Source organism: Typopeltis vanoorti, chromosome 14 (genome assembly GCF_054136105.1).
Source record: "Typopeltis vanoorti isolate ZY-2024b chromosome 14, IOZ_Tvanoo_1.0, whole genome shotgun sequence".
In the NCBI taxonomy this organism is placed as follows: domain Eukaryota; kingdom Metazoa; phylum Arthropoda; class Arachnida; order Uropygi; family Thelyphonidae; genus Typopeltis; species Typopeltis vanoorti.
In genome coordinates, this window is record NC_143562.1 from 77,290,754 (window position 1) to 77,306,804 (window position 16,051).

Genomic DNA, 16,051 nt, shown 5'->3' on the forward strand with positions numbered 1-16,051 from the left:
GCACTTGAAATTCCTACAACCACCCAAGAAGGTCACTGAACTTGATAGTGATATCCTGATATTGATGATTCTAAGGTTATTTTGAATACATTTAACTATAGCTAGGGCTTCTAAGCAATTGCCAGTTCACAGTAATAATGTAATGATGTCACTCATAAGTACAAGTTCATTTCCACTTGCACTGTATAATTTATGCTAATACATTTCATTTGATTGCTTAATTTACATTTAATATTCAAGATTCTACTCATCCATGGTACTTTAGAGACATGCGTGAGATATAATTATGGGTCAGAGATGTGCGCGAATTATTATTATTACTCGTTTTTCCAGCAGAACAGTTAATCCAGCAAGGCTCTAGACCAAGGGTGCTAGAAAATAGATCTCCTAGAAATCTAGGAGAATGCATGTGATTAGTGCAGTGCACCTCAGGGGTCTATACTAGAGCCACTATGCTTTAATTTGTATATTGATGATATAGGAAAAAATTTAAGGGAGGATATTCAGATGTTTGCTGATGATGCAAAACCAGGGAGAACAGTAGTTGATAAAGTTGATGTTAATGCCATGCAGGATGATTTAAATAGATTGGTTATGTTAGAGACTTGGGAATAAGTTTATGAATGTTCCATTCAGAAAAGGTTACATGAACTATAAAGCAGGAAATTATGACCACTTGAGAAGTATGCTGGGTTTTGTGCCATGGAATTGTTGCTATCGACAGTGCATGAGAATTGTTTAAAAAAATACTTAAATGATGCAATATCAGAATGTGTCCCTAGTGTTTGAAGAATAAATAGAGTAGAAGTGAAATGGTACAATCTAATTAAGCAAAAGATTCATAAGAAAGAGATGATATGAAAGGAATATCGCATGCATAAGGATGATGTCAGTTATGATAATTATAATCAGCAGGCCAGAAGAGTCACAAGCATTGTATGGAAAGCTAAGTCAGAGTATGAAAAGAAACTGGCTCTGTAAGTTAAAGACAACCCAAAAGAATTTTATCACTATGCTGCAAGTAAAAGAAAAAACGATTTTGAAAGAATAACTGTACTGAATGCAGATGGTATGTGAGTGACTAATGCAGAAGTGATTGTTCAACTAATGAGCAGCCATTTTGCTAAAAATTATCAACTTGGTATATGCAAAATTGAACTCATTGCTACCTCTTCACTGTATCAGGAAACTCCTATGGATTACTAGAGCTATTGCACAAACTGAATAAGAATTCTGCAATAGGAACTGATGAGATATTTGCATTGATGCTAAAAGAGTCTCCAAACAGGGATGATTCTGCAGGAGTGGAAAGAATGTATGGTAATCCAATTGCACAAGGGTGATGCAAAGACCAGTGTATCCAACTATCGACCAATCATTATCTCAGGAGTGGTGGTGAAGATTTTGGAAAAGTTAGAGCTCACATTAAGAAATGAGTTGACAGAGAATCTCCACTTAGCAGTGAACAGCATGCGTTTACTAAGGGAAGGTCATGTTTTAGCAACTTGCTCACATTCTATAATAATGTTACCACTGAATTAGACAAGGGAAATGGATACACCACGATATTTTTAGATTTTGCTAAGGCTTTTGACAGAATATAGCATGGAATACTGTTGCTTAAATTGGAGAATATGGATTTGGATTATAAACTATTAGCATGGATAAGAGTATGGCTGACAGATGTCAAAAAATGGCATATGGAGAGGTTAATCTGCAAGATTTAGGGTAACCACTGGTGTGCCTCACGGATCAGTCCTTGATCCATTATTTTTCAATCTCTACATTAATGATATTGGGAAGGATTTGAGGAAGAATTACTGGTCGGAAAGCGCTCTTGGTACAGTCTTTGGGCTTCCCTCACATTCCCGTCCGCAGCTCCATAAATGAAATGCATGTCAGCCTTCTGATTTGTGAAAGAATCCATCCTTTTTGCACTCCATGGTAGAAATAATGACAATTGCAAAAACCACCGCTTCATCGCTTGAGTTCAGACCATGCATTGTATGATGAAAAGTGCTTGTTTAGGTGCGTTCTATCACTCCTTAAAGTTTGGCCCAAGAGTTCTGAATCACCCTGTATATACAAGTAGGCTAGAGGCTAATGACTTCACATCAATTGCTTTAATATTCCATAATGCAAGGCACATATTCTTACGGACATGTATAATGCTATTAATTATGGGAAGGACCGCTATCCTGTTTCAACCTTTATTGAGATCTCATCATTGGGAGTCAGATCCAGAAGAGATACCAAGATTAAAATAATGCAAAGTCATATATTTCCCACATATGTTAGTCAAAAGGTGGCACACCTTATTACTAAAATACTCTGAATTAGAACTAGTTGTTGATTTTTTTTTTTTTTTTTTTTGCTTGGTTATACTATAAGAGTGAAAGACTTATTTTTACTAAGGCAAATTAGTTCAAGTCATTAGCCTCTATATACAAATAGCCCAGTTGTGAAGTTACTTCACATGCAAACTTTGTTTGCTTACACTTGTATAAAGGATGAAACTAAGAATATAATTTCTTAGCATCTTTCTAAGTGAAAAAAACTTTATTATTGTTATTACGGGCAACTCCAAGAAGTCCTTAGACTCATCGAGGGAGGCCCTAAACATCATGTCAAAAACTATTCATACTTTGCTTTGAACTCATTCACAGTCATGGCACCCACAACAGACTCTGGCAGCTTATTCCACTCATTCACCACTCTCCAAGTAAAAAAACCTAGTTCTAACACCTGCTAACTACACTCTTGCTCAATTTCCATGGATGGTCCCTAGTTCTCCCACCACCACCACATCTGTTCTGAAAAATTTCCTCTGAATTAATCTTGTAAAATCCCCTCAATAATTTGAATGTCTCAATCATATCACCCCTTTTCCACCTATCAACAAGTTTCTGTAACCCACAAATCTTCAACCTGTTCTCGTAAGGTTCATTCCATAGAACAGTTACCATCTTAGTCATTTGCCTCTGGATCCTCTCTACCCCCTTCCCATCACCAAGGAAACCCTGCCACCCAGATCTGCACACAGTAGTCAATGGGGTCTTATCACGACTCAATAAAGAGGAACAATAACCTGCCGTCTTTGCTCATTAAGGTGTTTTTCAATAACCAAGTGATCTGATGATCTGCTTTTGCTATGTGCCCTCTAAACTTGAACTCCCCATCCACTAAATTGACATCCATTCTCCTTAGCCCAGTCTGCCAATCTATCCAAATCATTCTGCAAAATTTTGACATCATGTGTATTTATTATTGCTCTACCCAACTTTCCATCATCAGCAAATAACTGAACTGTTCCTCTCAGATCCTTTTCTATATCATTAATTAATTAAACAAATTAAATAGCAGTGGTCCAAGAACAGAACCCTGCTGCTCACCACTAGTTATGGGCCTTCTTTTGGACTCTACTCCTGAATAAACTACTGTATCTGATATCCATCAACCACCCTCCTATCCATCTCACCAACCCTATATCCATCCCCATGTGCAGCAGTTTAGTGATTAGAATTCCATGTGGTATCCTGTTAAAGGCATTTGGAAAGTCCAGCAGTATCACTGTAAACCCATTACCCTTATCCAATTCAGCTTGTCACTGTATTATAAAACATGAATCATGAATTGACAGTGCATCCATCAGGAAATTGATGGATTTCCTGGGGAACTTTTTGCTGTTGAAAGTACTCAACAGCAAAAAGTGAATTTTTAGCTTTGAATGTTAAATACCTCCTCAAAATTTGTTTTTTCAGTGAAAATATCACTGTCCACTCCATTTTGAAATATTTGTCAAGTTTGTTGTCATTTCCTATTTATGTCACATCTTGTACTAAAAATGCCAAATATTAATCAAAAACAACAATGTTATTTTATTTTTTGTTCATTATTTGTGACAATTATTGTGTTATTATTCCTTTTCAAATAGGCATTCAAATTTAATTACCAAAAAAACATGGTTTTACAGCAGGTGATGGAGTTTCTATGAACATGAGTGTGTGTGTGTGTGTGTGTATATATATATAAACACTGCATTAAAATGAGTAGTACAGTGTGCCACTGCAGACTCTCGTCCTTTCCCCACTCTCCATAAAATGAATTCCATCTGAAATCCTGTATCAGCCTGTTACAACCAAGTAACTCGGCTGATACTTCATTTTCAGCAATGAGAGGGCAGTTAATCCCATCTCGGTTGTGTGTGTGTGTGTGTGTGTGTGTGTGTGTGTGTGTGTGTGTGTGTGTGTGTGTGTGTGTGTGTGTGTGTGTCTTTTCTAAGGAAAACAATTTTACTTCATTATCAAATCTCTTAAAACATTATTTTGGTATAATTCTAATTTCAGATGGAAATAATTCTGATATTTAATAAATTTAATTTTTATTCTTATAATACACTGTTTCTAATAGTTAGCCATTCTTTTGGCTATGGAATGATGGATGCTGCTGCAATGGTGAAACTTGCTCGCAAATGGATTACAGTTCCTCCTCAAAAGATGTGTGAAGTCAGAGCACATCATATGGACAAGTAAGGAAAATATATTTATAAATAATTGTTAATCAAGTTATAATTAACTTTGATGTTTTAAACTGTAAGAAATTTAAAGTTCAGGTATATCCCAGTTTTTGAGGTATAGCAAAAGACTTATTTTCCATCAGAATTAAGCAATGAAATCATCATACATGCTGAGACATAAGAAATATTAATTAAAAAAGATAACTGAAATTGGGTTTTATTGGTCAGAATTAAATAAAACTAGTAACTTACTAGTTTTGCCAAATTAAAAATGTGGCTTCTTTTGAGTTTGATGAAGATACAATTATAAACTTAAAACATCAAGCTATGATTATGAATCAATACCAAACTGAAAAAATTATACTGAATGCATAGGAACTGTTACACAATATAAATATGTGGAGTATGGATGCTAGCACATGGTCAGTTGTTGTTCAGCAGGTGCACCCTATAGTTAGCCATGAAATTAAACTCTGATGTGTGTTGAGAAGATGAGAGATTCTTCTATCGTTCTCCTAAAAAGAACATTAGTTCCTTAAAAAAAAAGAGCACTGTCTAATTTAAAGAAGAATAAAGATATCATAATACTTAAGGCTGACAAAGGTAATTCTACCGTTATTTTAAATATGAGGGATTGTGTGTCAAACATTTCCCATTGTTGAAAACAACCTGATAAATGAGACAATTGCTAAGTAGTGTGTTTTCTTTTTTGTTTTATATATATGCAGTCTACTCATGATATGTCATAAACCTATGACATATCATGAGTAGATTAACAAAGAAGTGGTCTTCTTTGTTAATCTGGAGTGGTGGTGGTAGGTCTCACTGGATGATGAAACTCATCTACTACCCAAAGTCATTCATAAACATCTATGCCTGGGATTGAATCCACAGCATCAGCATGTTGTTTGGAAAACAATAACTCTTCACTCAGCCAACTAGGCCATCTGCATATTGTTACACAAACAGAGATTTCTCATGTACCATCATCAAATTCCTGACATGTACCCTTGGGGAGGAGTATACAGGATACTATGTTAGTACTACACGAAAAAGTTATATCATTACTAACGTCCGATCAGCAATTTCCCTCCAAATTAATCTGCTATCTGTCAAGACACCAATATTATTAGATCTTATATTTCTCTCTTCTAAGGCACTTTTTACTGTATCACTCCACCTAGATCTTAGTCTTCCTCCGAGTCTTTTTCCTGTCATCCTAGCAAAGAGCACTTCTTTTGCTAACGTTTCTTCTCCCATTTTGTTTAAGCATTCACATCACCTGAGATTAGCTCTGCTAACAGTGTCAAGTTCAGCATCAGTTAATATCTTCATTTTTAATAACACTGCCACTGATGCCATCTGACTTCCCTAATCTTTCTCAGAACTCTCATATCTGTGGTCTCCATTCTTTGATCAAGTGTTGTATTTCCAACATAGCTCTCAGATCCACAAGTTAAAATTTCCTAATTTCTCTTGTATGATCTGTAATTAGTACATTAATGATATAGCAAAAGATTTGAGAAGGGAATATTCTGTTGTTTGCTGATGATGCAAAACTATGTAGCAGTAAAATTACAATTGATAATCTTATTTGTACTTTATCATGATGCTTCATAGTATCAGTAACAGTGCCTCATAGTCCAGTAGTGGAAAGGGGATGAAAAGATAGTTGAATGATAAGAAATGAAGGAACTGGAATGTTCAAAATATCTCTTTCATATAATGGTGTCAGCTTATCACTAAGTTAGGAATAAGACCTAGGTTCAGATGTATCCTGTAATGAAAGGTATATTCTAGGTCTTTTTTTCATCAGCCACTTAGTTGATCACATAGACTTGGGAAAAGGGGTTCCCCCCCCCCCTTCTCATAAGATGGACACGTTTTCTTTTACAAATTACGATCCACACATTTCTTTCTTTTTTGATACCATTCATAATTCTCCTACTTATAAAAACTTTATTATTCCTAAGTTTTTTATGCTTATTTGCTTATTTTTCATAATACTGGCAGACTTTTAGAAGTGGCATGACATCAGATTGTTTTTGTAGTTAATGTGTTTGTTAAATTTACTAATTTGGAAGTCTAAAGTGGGAGGGGAGACATTTATCACAACTTACAATGTCAAATTAGCTTATATTCTGTTCTTATATTTTAATGTTCTTGAGGGTAAAATTGTTAAATTGTGAAGATGACTTGTATATGGACAAAATTAATGTTTATAATTCCAACAATGCCAACAAAATTTAATTTGATCAAAAACATTTGTAAGATTAGAATAAAATATATAAATAATTTTTGTAATATTAATATAAATGTAATATGGAATGATACCATTATTGCTCTGCTATTTACTAAAAATATTATTTATACACATGGAGCCAAAATTTTTTCTTAATGGAAGTTTGAAAATAATTAATTATTGTACTTTTTTCTTTGATGCTAATTAAGTATAATAAATATGAGATTAAACATATATATGAGTTACAAGAAATTCATTAGGTGAATAAAAGTTTCATCACATCCAATAATTTTTGAGTAATAATATTGTTTAAGACTAAAATTATAATGCTGTGTAGTTTTCTAGACTTTTATTTTAATTAATCATTGCTTTTCTTTATGTATAGACAAATTCTTCCAAAAAGTTATATTAACTTATCCCTCGAAGTTCACTGTGATAATGTCCACTATCTGGAGCATGTTCAAGCAAAAATAACATTGTCTGCAACTCGAAGAGGAGACATTCATATTTATCTCATTTCCCCATCTGGTACACGGTAAGTTTTTGAAATGTTATTTTGTTCTCTAATGAATTTAGCATAATATTAAGCTCAGTGCCATGCAAAACTTGAACATATACTGTCATAACACTGAATTACAACCATCTTCTTAATCTTGTGTCAGACTGCCTTTTGCATGGACAATGGCCTGTTATATTCCCATGACATTGATTCCACTAGATATATGCTAACATCAATGAGGATCTGTAGTGATGATGTTAGAAAATTATCCTGCTCTTCTGAATGGAGAGTGATGTGCAATGTCTACATTTGCAGCATGTTTCATAAAATACCCGAAGTTGAAATCTGTTGAATTTATTAACCATTTGAGATCGGTGATATCCTCCATTAGAACCATTTTCATTACAGTGTGGGCCTGTTAATGTGGTGAATTTTCATCCAGCAAAACTCTAGAAATAGGTGTGTGATGGTAGAGTGCATATAGTCTTCTACAAGCTACCATTTGTATTTTATTAATATGCAATGTTTATTTTTCTACAAAGATCTGACAGAGACAATAAAAACAATACCAAAGCAAGATGTGCTAATTATTGAAGGAGATTGGAATGCCAAAGTTGAAATAGATAATGATGGTTGGGAAAGAGTCATGGGAAAATATGGTTTCAGAGAAAGAAATGAACGAGGTGAAAAATTGTTAGAATTTGCTGTGGACCACGAGATGATGATCTGTAACACAAGATTCAACAAAAGGAGTGTAGAAAATGGACGTGACAATCAAATGATGGGAAAACCAAAAACATGATTGATATGATTAAAAGAAGATGGATAACATCAGTACAGCAATGTCGAACTTTTCAAGGAGTGGATATAGACTCGGACCATAGTTTAGTGATTGCAAACATCAAGTTGAAATTAAAAAAAAAAAATATAAACCCCAACATCAGAATAGAAGAGATACAGCACGAATAACTGAAGCAGAAATAGGAAGAAGATACAGAACAGTGTTAAAAGAGAAACTTAAAAGTGTTGAGAAGAAAAAAAAACTCGAATTTAAGAGCGAAAAGAGTAATGAAGGCGATAGAAGATGCAGTTGAAGAAACAGTACCAGAAGAAGAGAAGATCAAGAAGAAATGGATTACACAAGAAACACTGAAGTAAGTACAGGAGAAAGGAATGTTGAAGATAAGAAGGGATACATCAGAACAAATAGAAGAGCAATATTGAAGGAAGTGTAATGAGGTGAAAAAAGTCAGAATGGATAAGATGAAATGGTTAGAAGCCAAATGCAACAATATAGAACAGTACTATGGAGAGCATAAAACAAGGGAGGTATACAAAATGATCAGAACCATTAATAGAAAGTGGCAACCAAAACAGACTACAATTAAAGATGAAAAAGGCAAAGTATTGATGAATAAAGAAAAAATTGTACAGCGGTGGACAAGATACTGTAGTGAGCTATATGAAGAAAAACTAGATTCAGATAGCATTGGGAAACTGACTGAAGAATTGAAGCAGATATCACCACCAGGTAATGAGCATGGTATGGACATTTTAAGAGGAGAGGTAGAAAAAGCAATAGGACAGCTAAAACACAGCAAGAGTCCTGGTAACGATAACATTACTGGAGAAATGATTAAATATGGTGGTGAAAGTATGGTTACAGAAATGCACCAACTATAAAGGAAATAAGCTAGAATGTAAAAATTATAGAACAATTGCCTTGACAAGTCACCTTGGTAAAGTGATGATGATCATATTGACAGAAAGATTGAGAATTAGAAGCATACCTTGCTGACAAGCAAGCAGGATTTAGGAAGGATAGAACTACAGTTCAACATATTTTGACAATGAGGTTAATAGCAGAGAAAGCTAAGAGAAAAAACAAAAACATATATACTTGCTTTGTTGATTTTCAGAAAGCATTTGACAGTATTGACCAGAAAGTGACATTAGCAGTTCTGGAAGCCTATGGAATTGATAAAAAACTAATAGCTATATTAAAAGATGTTTATCAGAATGCAGTTGCAGCAGTTAGAATAGGTGATGATTTGGGGAAATGGTTTAAAACAAGCAGAGGTACTAGACAGGGAGACCCAATATCACCAAGCATTTTCATCGCACATTTAGAAAGAGCAATGGACAAATTGAAGGAAGATGCCAAATGAATATCTGTACATGGAATGAGAACTAACAATCTCAGATTTGCACATGACATTGTTATTATTGAAGAAGACGAAAGAGAACTACAAAAAACACTGAAACTGTTAAATGAGGAAGGGAAGAGAATTGGACTTGTTATGAACTTTGAAAAAAACAAAGACAATGGTATTTGATGAGAAGAACATGAAACAAAAGATACAAGTGGATGGAACTGATATAGAAAATGTAGAACAATTCACATATTTGGGAAGTAAACTGACATATGACTTGGACTCTAAAAAAGAAATAAAGATCAGGATTGCAAAGGGAAGAACAAATCTGAAGGCCATGGATAACATCTGGAAAAGTAAAGTGATCAGTCTGCAAACAAAACTAAGAGTACTGGAAACATGCATCTTCAGCGGTGTACTGTATGGATCTGAAACGTGGGTAATAAATAAAGAATCAAGAAAAATAACTTTGGCATTTGAAAGAACTTGTTACAGGAAGATTCTAAGAATAGGATGGGTATAGAAAATCACCAATGAAGAGCTCTATCAGAAGATACAACCAAAACAGAATCTAATGCAGAAGATTATAAAACAGAAGCTGCAATTATTTGGACATATCTGTAGAATGAGTGAGGACCGGAAGATAAAGACATTTATGTTTGGTATTTTGGATGGTTTAAACAGAAGAGGTAGACCATACAGAGAATAGATAGATGATATAAAAGAATGGTGTGGAATGGGTGTACAAAAACTGCGACACTGTGCACTGGACAAAGAAAGGTGGAAGAAGATAGTGAAACAGGCATCAAACATCAACAGGCACTTGGCCCATGGTTCGTGATGATGATGAATGTTTATTAATATCCCAGTTTTAACCAGCAGAACATTCCCTATATACTAAGGTAACTTTCATGTCTTACACATGCAGCAAAAATTATATAAAATTTATTCAAAAACTCCAATATATTTCATCTAACATTACATGGATATCATCAAGGAGGTGGACTGTTAACTACATTCAAAAGATGAATCAAAATAATGAGTCATAAGTCATACGTATATAAATTCTATACAGTTTTTGTTACAGGTGTAACCCATGAAAATTACTTTAATATATCTAGTACATGTGTTCCATTAAAGCTATTAATTCCCTGTATACTGTGATATCAATCACCTCCATCAGCTGGACAATCAAAACTATGCACAAGATCTATCGACCTCCTGTTGCTTGCATAGGTATAGTCTATGTGGTGGGTGAGCAAGAACCACAACCTGTCAGATAAACATATTCATTGTCTATTCATCTAATGAGCAATTAGCATGTTGCTGACACTGCAGTAGTAAGTTTTGATAGTGACTTTCAGTAAGAAGAGAATATCTTATGTGCTTTCAGCTTTGAAACCCCCATAATTGTGAAAGTATAGCTCTGTAGTATTGTTCCTGCCCATTATATTGTAGTGGTGTCCACTGTGTGGCAGCATCTGGTGTCAGTTTGCATATACAAGAAGTTGCACCTTTTTCTCACAACAAGCAACTGTTTTCTGTGCTTCTCTTTACTTTTATTGGTGATCATCTTTTTTTTATATCGCAAACATCCATGTCCCTATTGGGGATGAATATTTGTGATTGTCTTTAGGTGGGAGATGAATTTTGTTGCCTAGTGTGAGACCGCTGCCCCACTTATTGGAAGCCTGAGGTGACTTGAAAAAGTTCAGTGTTTGATTTCTGGAGGAAATCAAACACAGTGTCCAGACAATGTAAGAAATAAATAAAAATACAATTTTTTTTTTTAATTTGAATTTTAATTTTCCTGTGGTAACAAATGTCATATAGGTTTAATAAAATCTTTCATGCATGTGAGCTACATTAGAAAAACAGTTATTTATCAAATTGAAAATATATACTGCACTTTTGCTACCTTTGCTAATCCTTCTTGGCCTGCTCTTTGAACTCTTCATACAACTGATCATTACCAACATTCATCTTTTGTTTCCTCCATAGTGCTTTCTTCTTCCAGATTTCATGCTTAATCTCTTCATTCATCCATTTTTGCTCCTCCCTTTAGTCTTTTCACCTTTAGAATATACTCGGACATTGGTGCTGTTAAATGGCTCTTGATCAATGCCCATGCAGCATCTGTATCCTTTCCACACTGTAGCTGCCAGTTGTCTCCTAATCTTTCCATAATCTTCTGTGTAGTAGATTGTAGAGATGATGCAGGATGGATGTTAATTCTGGAGCACACTGTTTGAGAACAATGAGAAAGATGCCATCAGGACCAGAAGACTTTTACTATCCACATTTTTTAGTAGTTTCCTGATTTCTTTTTGTCAAAAAACTAAAGGAGGCATACAGTGCTTAGATACTAGTATGGTAGGAGGTTATTTCCCTTGGTCATCAATGCAGGAGTTCGAGGAAAAGAGTGATGCCAGGAGGTCAGCTTTATCTTTGGGTGAAGTAAGAGTGTGAGAGAAAGGATGAGAGAGGGGTGGAAGTGCAGGAGGGCAGAAGTTGCATCTGGCCTTAGCGAGGGACCAGAAGGCATGGCTTCTATTTGGACAGGTGGCTAGTTATTTGCTATTCTCTTGTTTATGGAAGTTTTCATGTGATTGGCTGCAAGCCTAATCACTTCATGGTTACTCTCACCAACCAGGGGAAGATTTAGACACTCTATTCACAATCACATCCTGTGATGGTATAATGAAATTTAAGATTCTTAACCCTCGCCTGCCATCCATTACATACTGCTTAAGGTTGTTTTTCCCTTAAGAACTCAAGAAATTCATTCTCCTTATTCCCTGATGCTATCTCTTCATTCCAAACCTAAATCATCTAATGTTTCCTTTTTGTCATGACGTGACTCAAACTCGGGTCTCTTTCCATTCGAATTACACATGTTCCACCATTTTAGCAACTACAAATGAAAACAATGTTGTCATTATTTTCTCTATCAGAATCAAACAACCATTACAGTCAACTTAAAACAAAATTTTTCATAAATTTTACTGAAGTTAGTTACCATTCTATATGATTTATGCTTTAAATTACATTAATAAACAAGGTATGTATTTATGAATAACTAACTCTTATTTAGAAGTGTTGGTCAAGTGTTAATAAACTATTTAATAACCAACTAGTTTCGCCGGCTATTGCTGTCGGCATCTTCAGGGTACAAATAAGGTAAGCAAAGTAAATTACAAGCTAGATGTTAACTGACAATTCTAATTCAATAACAAAATAGTACTGAGTGTGAAACAATACACGTGTCACGGATACATGATTTACTTGTTGAGAAACATTTTGTAGTTGGTGCTGAAGTTCATTTCATGTGTGTTTAGTGATCTGGTTAAGGTCTTCCATATATCAGGTAGGATTAAACCTTGATTCCTGTTGATGTTTTTTGTGGAACGGGCAACTGTAGCTGCTGCTTTGAAGATTCTGGAACGGTAGTTTTCTTCTATATAAGGCATCTAACTTTTATTCCATTCAATAATGTGGTTGGTTGTAGAGAAGTGGGAAGAAAGGCCAGATATTGGGAATAGCCACTAGAGGGCTATATGGTATGTAGTGTTTATGGATAGCTCCTGAACAGATGAGTGATATTTTGAGTAAAAATTGATGAATTTGCATAGTATTTATATAGTATTGTTTACTTTTAGTATTTTAGTGTGGCTGGGTGATTTTTGTGTGTTTTTTGAGTATTTTAATAGTAAATTGATAGATACGATTATCTGTGCCCATGGCTCCCATAAAGAGGAATACAAAGATGACATCCAGGTTGCCATATTTGTCTAAAAATCTTAACTTAAAGAATTTGATTCAGTGTACCATTTGTGAAATGTATGCATTGAGGAGAGCGGTTGGAGTCTGGTTAAACAACGATAGTGGAGTTGAATGTGTGCAAAAAGTGTAAAGAATGTGATGATTTAAAGAGTGCTTCAGGTCGTGTGAGTGATATCGTTGTTGAAAGTGAGAAACTAGATAACAGTGATATTTGAGATATGAATGGTGATATTTGCGAGGTAGTACCTGATAGCTGTGAGAGTGGCATTGAAAGTGAGAATGAAGGTTAACATACAGAACGATTGAATGAATCATCGGAGAATAAAAATGATGACACTGACGCAATGAGTGAGATCGCTCTATTACACAGAGCGATACATAGAGCAAATCGGCAGCTGGAGCATTGGCAAAGATGTTTACTAAGCATACCGACTAATAATCGGCAAAAGTATGATAGAAAAAATAAGGGTATGATAGTGAGTGTAAACAAAATGAAAGAGCGTGTTTTGTGTGGAGATTCCTTAGTAAGAGGTGTGTTAGTTGAGAGTTTAACAAAATCGTACCAACCCAGTGCGAACGTTAAGAATGTAAGCGAGTCAATTAGAATACAAAAGCAGCGGGTGAAAGAATTGATAGTGGTGGCAGGTACACATGACTTGAAAGGAAACAAAAAGGCTATGAGTGAGGATGTGAAGGAATTGCTTGAGGTAGCAAAAGTGAAGAGTGAGAGAGTTAGAATGGTGAGTCTGTTGCCACGGTATGACAGTGAAGAGTATAGAAGGAGGGCCATAATTGCTAATGACTTTATGCGTGAATTATGTTTGATGAGTGGTGTGGAATTTGTGGATGTGTGGAATGAGTTCAGTGGGCGAAAGGATTTATATAAAATGGATGGTTTAGATTTGAATGATTTGGTGTACGGAGACTTGAAAAGGTGTTGTCGAATGTAGTGGAAGTGAATGTGCAGAATCAGGGAAACTAGAGTTATTAAGGGGGGGGGGGGGGGAATAGATATGCATTTTTTAGGGAGACAGTTGAGGGTGTGAATGTGTGTAATATGCCCAAGCGAGTAGGAAAGATAACGAATCAGAATGGGATAGTTAGTATAAGGCATCAAAATAGGAATGGGACAAATCGGCTTCTGCAATTCATGTATACAAATGCCAGAAGTATTAGGAACAAGAAGGAAGAATTTTTGGTCTTGGTTGGCACTTCCAGACACAGGTTATTGGCATTAGTGAAACATGGCTGACAGAAGATGATATAGTTAGTGGGATAGAATGTGGAGGTTATAGTGTGTTTAGGAGGGACAGACAGAATAAAATGGGGGAGGAGTGTTATTGATGATAGCTGATGAACTGCAGCCAAGGAAAATTGAAGTTGTATTGCAGGATAGTGAAAAGAGCTCATTTAAGGCTATTTGGTGTGAGATTGAGACTGGCAGAACAAAATATACAGTTGGGTGCTGCTATAGACCAGGTGATGATGGAGGTAGTGTGCATAAGCAAATAGAAGAAATGAGTGGTAGGAGGATAATTATTAAGGGAGATTTCAACTATGGTAACATTGATTGGAAGGAGGAGAGGACAATTGGGAGGAAGGAATTGGATTTTATGCGGTTATTAAGGGTTAACTATCTGCGACAGCATGTAATGGAAAATACTAGGGGTAAGAGAGTGCTTGACCTAGTAATTGCATTCTGAGAATTTGGCTGTAACGAATATAACCACGTTGCCACCAATTGGTGAGAGTGATCGTTGGGTTTTGACTTGGGAGGTGAATAAAGGAGTGGAATTTACAATTAAGACAGGGTACGTGTGGAATTATTGGGCTGGTAAGTATGACAAGCTTAGGAGATTGATTGGTTCAGTGCCAAGGCATGTAAAACTGCAAGAGCTAGAAGTTGATAGTGCATGGGAGGCGGTTAAGAAGTGTTTGCATGAAGCAAAGACTGACTGTATACCTAGAGTCCGAATAATAAATCAAGTAGGGGTTAAATGGATGAATAACACCATTAAGCTTGAACTGCAAAAAAAGAAACAACTATGGAGGGAATTTAAGGAGATAGGTGACTGGCAGGCACATGAACGGTATAAAGTGCAGGCCAGAAGGATAACGAGTGTGGTAAGAAAAGCAAAAAAGGATTACGAAAGAATATTGGCCATGCAGGCTAAAGAGAATCCTAAACAGTTTTTTCGATATGTTGCAAGTAAAAGAAAAAACGTATATGGCAGAATGATTTTAAAGAATGCCGATGGTAGGGAAGTAACCGAATCAGTTTATATAGTTGAATTACTGAGCAAGCACTTTGCAAGAAATATCATCCAGGCGGTGACATTGCAGAAATGAATGAACCAATAGATTATATGGGAATTGTGGTGAATGAGGTGGAGGTGAGTAGTCTATTGCAAAACTCAATGTCAATACATCTGTGGGATTGGATGGTATACCAGCTCGTGTCGTACTTGAAGTGGCTAAAGAATTGTCAGTACCCTTAACCATTTTGTTCAATTTGAGTCTCAGGTCTGCGTTAGTCCTGAGGGGGTGGAAAGAGAGGAAAATAGTTCCACTGCATAAAGGAGGTTCCAAGACTGCTGTTGCAAATTACCGACCGATTAGCATTTCAGGAATCGTTGTCAAAGTCTTGGAGAAATTAGTCAAGAGAAGAATATACAGGATTGGATACATGAAAATGGGATACTGTATGGGAGGTGCAACATGGTTTTGTGAAGGGTAGATCATGCCTCGGTATCTTGGTTACGTTTTATAACACAGTGATGGCTGAACTGGATAAGGGTAATGGGTTTACAGTGATTCTACTGGATCTTGCCAAGGCCTTTTGACAGGATACCACATGG

The 16,051-nt window shown here is 35.6% G+C and overlaps 1 protein-coding gene across 2 annotated transcripts in view; it reads left to right on the forward strand.

Annotated features, from left to right (window-relative positions):
• The window catches only part of LOC150099690 (furin-like protease 1, isoforms 1/1-X/2), a 280,807-nt gene that overhangs the window by 190,693 nt on the left and 74,063 nt on the right, over positions 1 to 16,051 (forward strand). For both annotated transcript variants that reach the window (XM_090403953.1, XM_090403954.1), the window contains exons 11-12: positions 4,411 to 4,528; positions 7,144 to 7,293. In XM_090403953.1, coding sequence (XP_090260079.1) covers positions 4,411 to 4,528; positions 7,144 to 7,293 — 268 coding nt within the window. The remainder of the gene's footprint in view (positions 1 to 4,410; positions 4,529 to 7,143; positions 7,294 to 16,051) is intronic.